The 15,060-nt window shown below is 38.8% G+C and overlaps 1 protein-coding gene across 1 annotated transcript in view; it reads left to right on the forward strand.

The window, feature by feature from the left end:
* Window positions 1–15,060, forward strand: part of LOC107040995 (lachesin) — a 131,105-nt gene that overhangs the window by 112,955 nt on the left and 3,090 nt on the right. The window contains exons 8-10 of the mRNA XM_015261380.1: window positions 5,027–5,083; window positions 5,195–5,281; window positions 14,146–14,241. Of these exons, the coding sequence (XP_015116866.1) occupies window positions 5,027–5,083; window positions 5,195–5,281; window positions 14,146–14,241 (240 nt within the window). The remainder of the gene's footprint in view (window positions 1–5,026; window positions 5,084–5,194; window positions 5,282–14,145; window positions 14,242–15,060) is intronic.

Here is a 15,060-nt window from a genome sequence, read left to right on the forward strand (position 1 = left end):
ATTGGAACTCATCCTCATTTTATCATGCACAGCAAATCCTGAAATTTCCACCAATCAGTTTTGCAGTGCACAACGCAGGTGTACCGATCACTGCTCCTAATTCGACTTCATTTGCAGTGAGGCACAGGCAGACGCAGAGCTAAACGCATCCATCGCAGTAACATTAACGCGTGATTGAAGTCACAGGTGTCCTTCCCTCGGAAATAACCCCGCGCGTTAAACAATTTTTCCTCCCGGAATTAAGTTTTGCGATGCCACTCGAGCCGATGAATATATTGTGCCTCATCTTGAGTCTCATCGAGAGTTGGTAATTGATCGGGGCTGCTACTCTCTCTTCGATTCCCTTGAGGGTCATGGACAAAGCGAAGTAGATGAAGAACAGCGGAACCCTCCGCTCCTCTTTTCCTGTGCCACAAAAAGTATTTGAATACAAATCTCGATTCTACTCTTGCCATTCCCCCAATAATGAATCGTTAGCTACGGGAATGAAGATAATATGCTGGAGGAGAGGTCCACAGGAAAAATGAAGGGAATAACGTGGTGACCCTTTCAGTGCTTGGGAAAAATGGCCCGCTGACGTTCTGTAAGATTGATTGGAGGCGCAGGACGGAAAATTAACGGTCTAGCTCGGGTGGAGCGTGTATTCCACGTAGCGGAATATGCATGAAGGAGTGGGAGAGCGGGACGGAGAAAAATAGAGTGCGGATGGTGCGACAATAGTTGCATACTGATTACTGCATGACACCTTTGTTGCATGCAGTAGAATTCGGGGAGATGTTCAAAATGACCACTTGTTGGGGGCTTCGGGGAAGAGGGTTCAGGGTTCGGGTTCAGTGGTCCTTTAGATTTTGCAATCAAACTTGTGAAAAAACGTCGAAAAATTACATTTTTTTTACAAATTTGATGATTCCTCTCAGAGAAACGATGAGATTGACTTCTTGCCATCATAATTGATGCAACTTTATGTGATCAAAACGGGAGTGAAATTCCATCAAAATCGTCTCAGCGGTTTTGGCGTAATTCGAACATGAATTTTTGAAATTTGAAACTTTTCAAAGTTTTTTCAATATAGGATAAGTTTTTTCATTATTATTTTTTTTTATTATATTTTTCTGTGTTTTTAGAATAAGAAAATCAAACAAAAAACTTGGAAAATTTGAGCCGAGGAAATTCCATGAAAAATACCCCTATAGAATCAGTTGTGTAGAAAAATCGAATTGTACCGAATGAACAAATTTACAATTATTGGATGTTTTTAGGAAATAGAATTTTTTTCCTGTGTAAAATACAATTCTTCCTTTCTGTGATGCGTCTAAACTAGATTTAATTAACCCAAAAAATCAAAGGAATTAAAAGCATCTGGAACATATTCGTTGAACAGAAATGATTTTTCCCCTCACTGGATGAATACCTCTGACAATATCTGAATAAAACGATAATTCATTATGTGCGGGGACCATCAATTCATTTTCAATGCTGATTAACATTTTCGGATTCATGCATTCATGAAGAGATTATAATAATTCCTGGATGATTAATATCATTTGAATGGAATGGATGAGAGCTCTGAAATAATATGCATAATTTATTGAAACCGGTTTCGAATATTTCGGTGCAAATTCCATACTATTGGTGATGTATATCGTTCAGTTGTTTTTTGGTTTACATTCGTACAGTGTGAAATATCGAAGAATGGAGAACCAGGGTGGAATGAACACGAATGTATAAATATACAGGTCAATAAGTCAAACGATTTATCGAAAGAACAGTTGCAATCCTTCATAAATATGTAAAAAAGTCTTCTACCCTTCGAATCGCAGGTTATGTCTGCCGATATTTCATGAAAAATTTCACAGCCAGCACTTCAGGGGTTCAATCTTCTAAACATTTAAGAATTTACGGAACTTGATTTATCAACTGAAGATTCAATGAACATCCACTGTTTCGAAATTGACACTGATGGAATGGATTAACGTGGGCCGAAAATTCCTGACATATCCGTATATTCAATATTTGCACAAAATAAGTGGAAGGTTTTCTTTCAGCACCGAACAAATAAAGGAAAAGGAAGAATAATGAACAAAAGGCAGTGCACGTATTTGTGTAAAAATGGCCGGGGATAAAAACTTGTAGAAAAAAACTGAGAAAGATAACGCTATCAAGACACTTAAAGAGTTCCTACGTTTTAACAAGTTTCTTGTTAACTCTGATCTGCAAGAAGTACCTATTTTTATTCTGTCATATAAAAAAAAATGTCCAGCAACTAATTAACTCAGGATAAAATGGAGGAGAAAAAAGATGGATTAGCATCAATTTGTCCTGATGTAGAGTAATTAATCCCGTTGAACTCATTAATATACCCTTCATTATTTTTCCGTATTTTGATTCATTGAACTTCTTATTTGAAATTTTTTATTCATTTCAAGAACATTTTCGTTGGAAACGAATAAGCTCATGCATTTATTCCAATAAAAATGTTTCAATTATACTTTGGTTCATGTGTAAATAACTATTCATTCAATATAAATAAAGAAGCAAATAAAAATAAAATAGAGCAAAACAAAAATCGAATATTTCAGCCTCAAGATCTATGTCACTTTCAAAGGCTGAAAGTTTCCAAAGAGGTTGTAAAAAGAGAGACTCAGGTTCATATGCGCGCACACGCGTGCAAGCCAATCATCAATCAGAACAACGAGAAAGTAAAGTTAAATGGCCGGAACAACGGGTTTTAATATATCCCAGGGAGAAATAAAAGTTGGCTCGATAAATCAAAAGTGAAAAGTCACCTCCCAACTCTCTCTCTCTCCGTGTCTGCCCTGCCACTCAGTCCCAAACGAACAGGATGGCAACTCGTCTCGCCGCCTGTCCCTCTCCCTTTTTTTCACCCCCTTTTTTCCACTCTCCTGTTCACTCTGCCTCCTCATCGCTCTCCATTTCCTCTCACACTCGTTGCTCCTTCCCCCCCCCCCTTACGCTCTTCGTTCCATCACTCCACCTCATCCTTCAACATCTGCCCAACGTTGGAACTCCGCAAATGTGATAAATCAATTTTCACACTGGTATGCTCTCTTTATATTACCCGTGGCACAACTGATGCTCCTGATGTCAATTGGCTTTATTCGGAATTACATTATATAAAGTGCGATCTGACGAAGGAGAAACAAAGTTGAATTTATATCCCATCATGAAAATTGAAGATCATAATATGGGGAGAATTATTGCTCGATCTGCCCCTCAAACTTGCAAATCATTTCCTCCCCAATCCTTTTCAAGAAAAACTCGGGAAATATCTCGAATGGAGAAATTAAGGCCGTTTTCATGAGTACAATCGGCTTGTAAAGTCTAAAAAACTACTGAAGTACGGAAAAGTATTAACTGGACGAATTCTTCTCCTTCGTTGATTTCTAAAATTGAGAAATTATTACGAAAAATTCTTGCCACCTCAAGATGAGTGTAATTGAAAGAGCTGAAGGCGACGTGGAACAAAGATTTGCCGACATTGTCATATTTTTTGCTACTTTCATGTGCCCTTGATTACTCACAAAGAAAGCAACCCATTAAAACGCTCAGGCATGCTCAATGGAACCCCCAACTCTGCACATCGTTATTTCATCTCCAGTAAACTTAAAAAACTTCGCCTCAAAGGTTTTACTTCAGCAAGTTCCTGGAATATATGAAACGCTTCAATAGCTTTGAAAAATATGACTTCGGCCCATTAAATATTTATTCATCGTCCATTAATTACTCACAAAAAAATGAAATCAATCCATCGATGCGCCAGTGAATTTCCTGTGACTTCAGAGTAAAATTTCTGCTTCGCTATAAAATTAAAAACTTTTTCCGAATTCTCTGTGAAACCCAAAAAACTTTCTCGAATTTTCTGGTAAACTCGGGAATATTCAAGGATTTTCCAGAAAGTTCCTGAATTTTCTAGAAAGCTCTAGAATTTTCTAGAAGTTTTTAACGCAATAGCTTCTAGTCTAAAGTCGTTTTTGCGTGAATCGCAGCCAAATAATGGGCAACAAATTTATCATATTTAAAATTTTGTTGAAATCCATCTCTGTGTTATATTCACATCCAGTGATAAACACCATAAAAAAAGAAAATCACATAAATCACTGCACAATTAAAACTCAATCCAAGCAAATCGTTATTCCATCCCCCCTAAACGTCCCCAGCGTCAAAGAATACAACCGCAACTTCGCAAATAATCATTTCATTTCTGTTAATCACTCTGAAAGGAAGTCAACCCAGCCCTCGGGAATTTCCCGTTCCTTTGAAATGAAACTCCCACATCGATTTCCCAGAAGCTAACCAACTTGTTTACATACCCTCTCCACGCCTCCGCCAGTATCACTCCGGAAACGCCCAATGATTAATCGTGATTTAATGCAACGTATTCCCCGCACCCATCCCAATAAAATTTCTTTCATCCCACCAATTCCGCGCAATTTTTCTCCCCCTCCCCCGCCCGTCGATCACCACCGCGGCTCGTTAAATCCGCCCCGAGACTCGTTGAAAATTCAAAGCCCCATAGCGAGAGAAATAGCAGATGGAAGCACATGACAAGTATTCTGTCATGCAAGAGGTGGTGTAAGGAACACTGAAAGGACGAATGACGAAATTAGGAATAATTATTCAAGCATATATTCACAAGCACCGGTAGGAGAACCCGAGTCAACCCATTCTAGCCACTCACTCTCGGTTATACCTCGGTCTATGGTTTCGTGTGGAATAAAATATGATCTAGTAGTTTGGCCAGCGCCCCCTCCTCCCACCCGTATCTACTTCCCGTTGGCTACTGGCTAATACATTCCAGCGGGCAAAGTTGGTAACAGGTGGCGCAATCCATAACAGCTAACCCAAACTACCCCACTGCACCTATAACATATACTTCACCACCCGCCTTACACCTCAATCAGACACTCTCAATTCCCCCAGATCACTCAACACGTGTAGCAACAACGCAGAAACTTAATTTGAAATAAAAAACATGGCTGAGAGAATTTTTTTCCTCTTGTTGCAGTGTCTACACCACCGAGCACAAGCCCCGGTCCACTGACCACGGAGCCATTGAGAAAAGGTGAGTGAGGTGGAAGGGAAAGATATAAACCAGCTCAGAGAAATCTCCTAGATGTTATTAAAAGTAATATTTTATTTCTTGCCTCACATTTTTTCCCCCTTTTCCCATCAGGCTGGGACGTACTGACAGAGATGAACAATTCGATAGATGGCAACCCGAGTTCACTGACTTTTCATAATGGAAAAACATCGAAGACAGGTAAGAATAGCATTTACCTTCGTCTAGTTTATTTTGTATTTGTTTTTTAAAGAAGATTCTGGGGTTGGGAAAACGGGCGTCGAACAATGCTTAACTGCTATCCGGAAGTTTCCATATTCTGGGAAATCTGGTGGAGTATAATGACAAGTACAGCGTTCGCCATGTGGCTTTGAGGCAATCGGGGCACACCAACCTTAAACGACACAAGAAAGTTGAGCTCAAAGTGTAGAGGGCAAGTGGATGGGCGGCAGAGGGAGGGGAGGGTCGTGGGGTGGGCTTGGCGAAGAGGTGGAGGGAAGAGTACAACCGCTGTGAAAAGGCAGGGGGTACACAGCCCAAGCTGTACTGCAGCAAGTGGAGGGGGTGCAACATCAATATTTCATGTATGCTAACACGCCAGAACTAATAATGCTCCAACCCCGAGGAAGGCCCAAGAATAATATCAGCATCCAGGGCGTACATACACCCAGACACTTTGTCTACACACGTAGTCCGACATTGTCCCCTTCCCTCGGCGTGTATTTGCTAACAGTCTGTGGGGCTCGTGGAGGCCGTGGGGTTCGTGGAATTGCGGTGTTGTGGGTGGAACGAGGTTCAGTCCCTCCATTTTTATATGTACATAGTTTTGTGATTGATTAATATCAATTGTCGAATGAGTTTTTTATCATCGGTTTGTTCAGCAGTGAAGTGATGAGATAGTGCAGTGTATTTATCGAAGGAGTGAGTGGTTTCAGAAAGAAATCTTAAGGATAGTGTCTTTTATTCATTTTCAACCGTTTGTCGATTAAATTCCGTGAGATCAATTTGAAAAACATTATGAATATTCAACGTTATTCCAATTACATTTTGCACAGAATTATTATTTTTTTGAACATTTGTTGGTTATAAATAAATAATTGCAATTGTTTAAACTTTCGGAGACCTTATTGTTTTAGCCATGAAATCGATCTCTGGTAAGATTATGAATATGAATGAATTTGTGGTGGATAAATTTTATGGTGGGAAATTAATTGTTTATTAATTATTTATTGAAAATGCTTATAATTTTCAAAAATTACAATTTTTAAATTATTTTATCAATCTTTCTCCAAAACTAAACTTTTATTTTTAAAATGTTTTCCAACGGTTCAATATCGAAATTTAAATTCAGACCTGCAAAGGTTAAATGATAAAATAATTTCTGAAACTTCTGATGCTCGACTACAAAAATATAGAAGTATTTTACTAGAGAAAAAATAGGCGAAGTACTTGGGTATCCTTAAGTTGACGAAATTCATTATGAAAAATGTCGCAGCCCCAGAACAACCCTCAGAGGAATAGATTTCGTCTAGTTTTACCGCTTTATCAAAATTTAATTGAAATTTTTATTTTCTCCAATTCGCAACATCACTCGAAACTTTTATGACAAAAAATGTCCAACTCATTCGATTAATCTTAATAATTGGAACATGTTTTGATTATCTGTTCAGCTATTCAGAGATAAACTGATAAAATAGGTCAATATATCATTTTGAGGAATAAGGGATTTTGCAAGAATAAAAAAAACGTATCAAAGTGATAAAATTTGTCGTGGAAAATATCCCTTGATTATTTCTCCTAAACTCATCCCTTAACGAGCCAACTTTATAATTACTCACCGGAAAAAAGTTGATGGATTTCTTCGATTTTCTTGTTTTATGAAAAATTAAAAAACTTGGAAATTTAACTCCACTCCACCTTCAGCATCACTCCAAACTTTGATAGCAACAAAGAAGTGGAAACTTGTTTGATTAATTTTAATTTCAGTAATTATTGATCATCAGTTCTACAACCCAGTAATGAAATGATAAAACAGGTCAATGTATTAATTTTGAGGAATGGCTAATTTTAGAAAAAAAGTATCAAACTGACGAAATTTGCCATGGAAAATGTCTCTAGATCGTTTCTCCTAAAACTTAGAATTTTAATTCCGTTTTATCGTCAGCATCACGCCAAACTTCGAGACCAATAAATCAACTGAAACTCGTTCGAGTAATTTCAACGGTTTAAGTATTTTTCGATCATCAACTCTTCAATCCAGTAATGAAGTGATGAAACACTCGCCCATGAGGTTTGAACTCTGTTTTCCAACTCTCAAGTTGAACCGATTGAATGAATTCATCTCCGGAATAAATAACTCTGGAACAAAATATTCACCTGGTAAAATTTGTCACGCACAAACTCCCTTGATAATCCCTCCTAACCTGACTCATTAACGAGCTACAATAATTCCCTAACTACCCCTTAAAATTTTTACTGATTTCCCTGATTTTCATTACTCCCTGAAAAGTTAAAAACTTCAGATTTTAATTCCCTTCCATGTTCAGCATCACTCCAAGCTTTAATAACAACAAAAAAGTTTAAGCGTCAAAGTGAAAACCTATTAATATTCCTGAATTTTCCCCCTCCATCAAAACTTTTTTATCCACTTCCTCATCTCTTTGAAGTAATTCTTTATAACCCGAACACGTGTACCAATATTCCTTACCCAGGAAGATATGAAAAGGTGAACATGGTTGAGTACGAAGACAACACCAAGGTACAAGGGAGATGGATGCGCTGGGTGGGGGCTTGAATTGCTCTTACGAACTACTACGACGACGTAGAATCTCGGTGCAACTCGGTATCCGCTGGAGAAATGGCTTTCACTATACGGGACGCTCTTCGTTCACTGGCAGGAGTCGCGAGAGGGATCGGGGGTGGAGGTGAGGTTTGTAATTGGCGCAACATCTGCGGTCTGCGGGGCGGCATTAATGTTTGCTCCCTCGTACGATTCCCCCTCATAACCCCATCCACCATTCTCGTTCGCTCTCTCTGTTTCTGCAGTACTGTTCAACCTCAAATTCACCCCCGTTTGAGCTGCCCACAAAACGACTAACTGCGCTTGCAATTCGCGTATACGTTCTCCAGCACACGCACGGTATTTTGGGGAATTAATCGCTGGGCTATCATTATTATTATGGGATACAGGTCAGTGATATTTTTGTCTTGGATATTGTCCGCTGAAGGCGGGAGGAGGATTTAATGAAATGAGCTTGAGGGGAGACTACTGTGAGTCTTAAAAGTTGCGGGCGATTGGAGTGAGATTTCTCATGCATTAAAGATCGATTATACATGTCTAAAAACGAATAATTAGTGTAACAAAATTAATTGTTTATTCGTCGTTTGCCACGCACACGCTTAAAATGTTTGGTCTAAATTTTTCGTGCCAAATTCCGGAAATTTCTATCGGGTTTAAGTTCCACTGAAATTTCAGGAAATCTTGTCATTGAAAAATCAAATATTCCATTGTTTTCTGGTTAAGTGATCTAGAAATCAATGAAACACTTGATTTTTCAGGTAAACTTATTAATTATTCTGTGAACATTCAGAAAAATCAGGAAAATTTAGGTCATTTTGTGTCTAAATAGTGATGTGTCTCACTGAAACTGTAAACTCATTAATTCTCGTGAATTCTACTTAAAACTTAGCACGTGAATTTTTTTGTTCTTTGAGTGCTCGTTGAGTAGAACGTGAATTTTTCCCGTTCTTACACGGAATTTTCACAGAAATCCCCGAAAATTTTATGTGAAATCCCTAGAAATTTCATCTTAACAGCATTAAAATTTCTCATAGACTGCGGCTTGGGATTTTTGTCGGTACCAACACTAGAATTTTTCCAAAAAATTTCTCTCCGTGTAAGTTCATTTGCGAGAAAGTCATACTTGAGTACAAGAATATTTTAAAGCATGAGCCACGTGAGTTGAGACTCAGAGGAGAATTAAGCGATTGAAGAAAAAGTCCTTGTCTAAAGTAAATGTGGTTTAGGCAATCGAATTTAGCATTCGATTGCCAAGCATTATCTCTCAAATAAATAATATCGAATTTCAGTGAAACAGAGATAATTGTGATAAACGAATCTCCCATAATTCAGTTTGACCTGAAATTGTATTTCCTTCATTGATGGAGCCTCTGTTCGAGTTCGAATGAAGAATTCATCGTTCTCCTCAACTCTTCTTAAACTGGAAATTATGTTCACATCGTACTATTTTTATTTTGGGTAACAGCATTTCTATTCTGTTAATTCATTGTGCTCTATTCATTGCATAGTATTTCCGTCACTCTACGGATAAGTCACTCCTTATTAATGTTACGCTGGAAATATCTTTTAGCACATCGGATGAATGCAATGAATAAGACAGCATGACAGAAGATAACTGTCATTCTATTTCAGATAAACAAATAAAAAAATCATTCTCGAGCATCTCAGAAATGTTTGAAAACACGTTGTCGGTTTATACCGTTTAGATCCGAATTCCCTTTCGTTTTTTCATTTTCTCACTTACATCCACATCTCGTTAGGTTCTTAAGGATATTCGTGTATTCTGGCCATTTTTGGGTGGGTCTGGTCAAGCTTCAACAAAATTTTCATATAAATTGATCGTTGATAGAAATTTCAGTTCAATTATTCTGTGAAAATTCAGAAAAATCGGGACAATTCAGTAAAAAATTGACAATTCATATTATTGTGTTTCTGAAAATTTATGTTCCGCGGAAAATTCATGAATTTTCGTGAATTCGACTTAAAACTTGAAATTTCATAACCATTTTTTCCCTAAATCCGATTCAATGTCATTCTCATCAGATTTACTATAATATCTTTCACGAAATTTCAGGGCCCCCCAAGTCTCCTTTCCTTCATGGAGTGTTCATCTAGCTGATCATTATCATTCCCCGGGAGTATGCTAATAACAGTGCGAATAATCCCAGGACTCTAAACATTGTTAGAACTCGCGGGAAGGTATACAACCTCCACAAGTAGAGATTAAAGACGCAAGTGAACGTACTTTCAGGTTACTGCTCTCAGTGAAACACAAGTTAGCCTCACCGACCGTTGTATGCGAAGATAATACATGTTCGCGTGCTTGTACCAACCGCCCGTCTGTCGATTGTCGTGATTAGCGTTGACATCCGTCCCTCCAACCATTTGTAACTATGATCATTACGTAATTATTATCCCCAAGTGGATTTATCATCGTTGGACTCTAATGCGATTGTAGTGTACATTCATTAGAAGTGGTAATACCTAGTGATAGCGTTCAATAACGTGGAATTATGCAGAGACCTTCGCAGCACAATATCTAACATTCACAATAGTAATGCCGTGCAGCTTGTAGCAGCGTAATAATAACTGTTCAATCGAGTATCGGGGGTCAATGCGATTTTAATTACTGATAGGGGATGCTGACCCGCATCGCCCTAGGGATCACACTCTGCACATTCGCGAATGGAGAGAATCAACGGGAGAACACGAAAATTACGGCTATACAAATACAGTCAGAAAACCGTAAATTCTTATTTGACTGCGAATGTGCGCATGACGTGGGACACGCGGGAAAGCCAACAATTTTCTGCGTGCTTGACACAGTAAGTTCTATGTGGTTTGATATACAGCAGTTGGAGATTTTCATTTATCAAATTTGTTAATTGAATTGCGCGAGAAAAATTGAAAACAAATCATGAATAATCAGCTTTACTCGAATAATTGTTCGGCAAAACTGAATGCTGCATGATTGAAACAAATTAAATTCCATTAATAGATTTGTAGTCATTTTTGGAGGGCGAAATTAAATTAGACTTATGGGGGCAAAAATAAAATTTCAAAATTCGCTGAAATTCCAATAGAATTCCGAATTTTTAGATCACGCGAAGACGAGAATTCCCGAACTTCTTTGAATCTTTAATCAAAACATAAATATTCATCATCAAATTATGATTAATTTCCAATTTATTAAGAATTCAATAACATATTTACCTAAATTTTCCTGATTTCTATGACTTTCACGGAATAACTGAACTGAAATTTATAATTCCCATTAACTTTTTTAACAATTGTAAATTTCCAATGACAAAATTCCTCAACATTTCAGTGGAACTGTTATGTTATAAAAATTTTCGAAGATTGTACCTGAAAGTGCAGCCAAAAACATCAGACGTACTGTCATGGATCGAATTTTATTCTTGGAGAGAGTTACGGAAATATGAACAACACATCTGAGAATCTCACGTGAAGAATTCATTCCCAAAAATTTCAAGATTTCTCAATCCAGGAGTGATTTTATAACAGCGTAATCCGAATACATGAGGATCAATTGAGCCTATCACCGAAAGCCCCGGATTATTGAAATCTCCTTTCCACCCTGACTGAAGATTCCCGCATCCCTCAATAATAATTCAATCCACATTCGATTCGACCTCTGATACTCTCCTCCTCCGAACCCAGTATCTGATAAGGTCGCACAGTTCACTTCTGGACGTGAGGCGGTGCATTGAGGCATTCTGTGTCCCCCGGACAACCCAAGTCAACCTCATGCCATCGAAACAACAATGGTTTATGCTGGATAATCGAGGTTAGGGAGTCACTCCCCTATTACTCCCTGCGTGTGTAAGGCATCCATTCTCACACAGGCGCTGCACGATGACACATATGCCAGCGGGCATTGCGCGAGCGCTTATAACACTGCCACTGTCACTGGATAATGTTTGGCCAAAATTTGCATGCGTCTGTTAACCCATTCGCGCTGTACACAGAGTGGAAGGAGGGGGGAGAGGATTCTGAGGTGCTCCAGGCCCTCGAACAACACAGTAGGGTCGGCTACATGCCCTCAAGTGTTTGTGCGTGATCGCCAATTATCGTGGCCAAAATGGGAAGCTATTGTTGACGAAAGCCCGAGCATCTTGAATCGTGTGAATCGAATTCTGGCGGTGGATGGCTGAATGAAGGGCTCCTGGGGTCGGGTTGGGGTGTCAAAGTAGTTGGGATATTGGTGACCGAGGGGTGGAGTAAAAGTGTTTGAGGTCAGAGGGCGATATTGAGGGTGATGTTGCTGATGAGGAGGAGAGAGGTAAGAGGATATGTACCAGCAATCAAGCAACTGGATAGGGTAATGGGAGGTTGTATAGGTGTAAGGGAAATTGGGTTGGGTTGACTAATGCTGAATCAACAGATATAAGGGGAGGCCTGATGATGATAATGATGATGCAGGAGTGGCAATTCCCGGGTGATGTGAAGCAGCTAATGAATTGTGGTTGACATTGCGGACTATCAATTGGCAATTTTTCTTGCGGGGAACGATTTTTTGGAGACATGGGGATTCGCTTAGGGTGGTTTTGGTGTATTATTTTATACGGAGAAAATTTTTTATAGAGAAATTTATGGGCTAGCACCATAAGCGAGTCATAATCTGCAGACTTGAAAAATAATTCTGTTTTAACTCAAATATACGTTCATTTATTTCATTAATTCAATACCCGGCGTCATCATGATTATATTATCCTGCATTCATTCATATATTATTAGTTTAATTTATTCAGCACTGCATTGGAATCTATTACATTATTATTGCCGGGGAGATTCTCTGTTACCCGAGTGGAAATTCTGTTCAGGTCTCGATCAGAAACTGATCAAGTCCGATCCGAAATTCTGATCAGGCATGTTACGCATCTGCCTTAGGTTTTTCCACTAGGGTACGTGATAAAAGACTTGGTGCAAGTTGAGCACTTAAAAGTCAACCATATATTATTAAGAACCAACAGATTCTCCTTAATAGATGTTTCTCCGTAATAACTCATTAATTCCTGCGACACTCAAAGCAAAAGATCTCGAAGAGAAAAATTAAACATTACAGATACGGAGATCTCATTTGAAACGTTGGAATGCAAATGTTCTCTTCTCCATCTCTCACTGCAAATAAATATTAGATTTCGAGTAATTTCCGGTAAACATTATTCCATCATCTCCAGAGGATAAAATTCAAATTTCTTCAACTTCCCTCAACAATTACTGCTTCCTCTGCGACCCCGGTGGGCTTCTTCGGGAAAACCGGAGATGAGTTTTTAAATTTTTTCGTAAGTTTAGAAAGAGTGCACGGGTAAAACTGAATATTGAATAACATCGTAGATCGTCGGATTTCCGAAACGACGTCAGAACCCGTGAGGAACTTACTCGTTGGCTAAGGTACCACATCCCTCTTCCTTTTGCTCTTACTCCGGCCACCGGAAGTGGTTAAGAGAATTGTGTTTGCATCAAGTTTGCATCCAAGTTACCTTGAGGGGTGTCGTACTGCTTCGTTGACTCTCGACGTTAAGGGAGGCGTAAACATCTTGGGTCGAGGGCTGATTCTAGTGGTTGTACACCTAAGTGCCCTTTGTCATCTTCCTTATGCCCCGGACAGTTGATTTGCAATTAGCCTCTAAGGGGATAATACGAGTAATTCGAGTTTCATAACTGTGAAGGGAAAGCTCAACATGAAAATTGTCTAAACATGTAGGGAGAAAAGAAATTGGATAAACTACTGTTAAAAAAAAAGGAAATTTCGTAGACAGTTGACTAGTAATTGGGAGAAGAGAGACATTAAATTCGATTGAAGTGAGCAACAGAAAGACTAGAAGTTACTTGGATTCTCTGAGTGACTTGAGTTTTCAGTGAAAACATGAATCTTCAATACGAAATGGAGCTAAATTTTCAAATAATTGAAGAATAAACAATATATTTCCCTGAATTTTTCTGATTTCTTTTAATATCATGGAATAATTGGACTAAAATTTACAGTATTTTTTTCAGATACTCCCAAATATCGCTTCTTCGGTTGAATTGGGTTTCAATTCAAAAAAGAGTTTGGAATGAAAAGCGAATATTAATGATTTGCCTAACGGTATTTCGCGGAAATTCCCGAAATAAGAATTTCGTCCCACAGTTACCTAATTTCTCCCAATGTTTTTCCTCCGCATAATTAGAGCAAAACGAAAAATAAGGAGGAAGAAACCATGGGCGCGGTCTGACCACGAGTTACTTTTTCTACTTGCAGGAAAATCCCAGTCAAATCTCAACGAGATCGACAAATCGGAGAGAAAATCGGACGACGTGGATAGAAAGGGCAACTACAAATGGGCGTCTGATAATGGTAAGATTTATTCCCCAACATTAGACATTCCATAAAAATAAAAAGAAATAAAAGAACTAAAAAGACCATTCAACCCGTAAATTATGTAATTCCAACAACACTTGTTCCCCAGTAATTCCCTGATAACCCCGAGTATTCCATCCCGATCATCGACCAAAACTTTTCCCACAATGCAAGAGTCGTGATGAGAAATTTAGGTGAGAAAGCACTGTTGAGAGTTTGCCGGGGAAGAGTACAAATGCCCCATAAGAAAACGAATGCACAGTGGCTTAATCGGGCTTTCTGACAACTTCTACCCTCAAGTTTCCATTTCTCTGTCTACCTCGAAAACTTCACCCCTACCATTTACCCCACAAACTACGAGTGAGTGGGTGAGAAATTCAGGAGAATATCCAGCCTCCCACTGCGTTTCATCTGCATCTGCAAACATCTTAAAACCCCTGGTAACCCACGAGTTATAAAACTCGGAGATCAATAACCACGAGCCACATTGTAATCTCTGACAATTGCATTCATAATCCTGACAACTTTTGAGGACACAAAGCATTAAAGCCCAATTTCAGGCCGAGGAGAATCCTTCAATTTATTACATTCAAACGAATTCACTTTTTCGTTCTTCCACGAGGATGTAAATTACTTAGAAACGTTCACTCTGGTGACTGCGGAAAATCCCCAGGAGGCATCGAGCGATATTGGACATTTTGCTCCTTGGTCATACTCGCTGCCTTCACTATCGCAATTTTGCTTGAAATAAAATTTCCATAATGGTGGAATGCACGCGAGCCCTAGTTTCCCCGGGGTTGTGGTGGTTGTCTGTCT

Source organism: Diachasma alloeum, unplaced genomic scaffold, assembly GCF_001412515.2.
Source record: "Diachasma alloeum isolate Michigan unplaced genomic scaffold, Dall2.0 Dall_scaffold_00176, whole genome shotgun sequence".
Lineage (NCBI taxonomy): Eukaryota > Metazoa > Arthropoda > Insecta > Hymenoptera > Braconidae > Diachasma > Diachasma alloeum.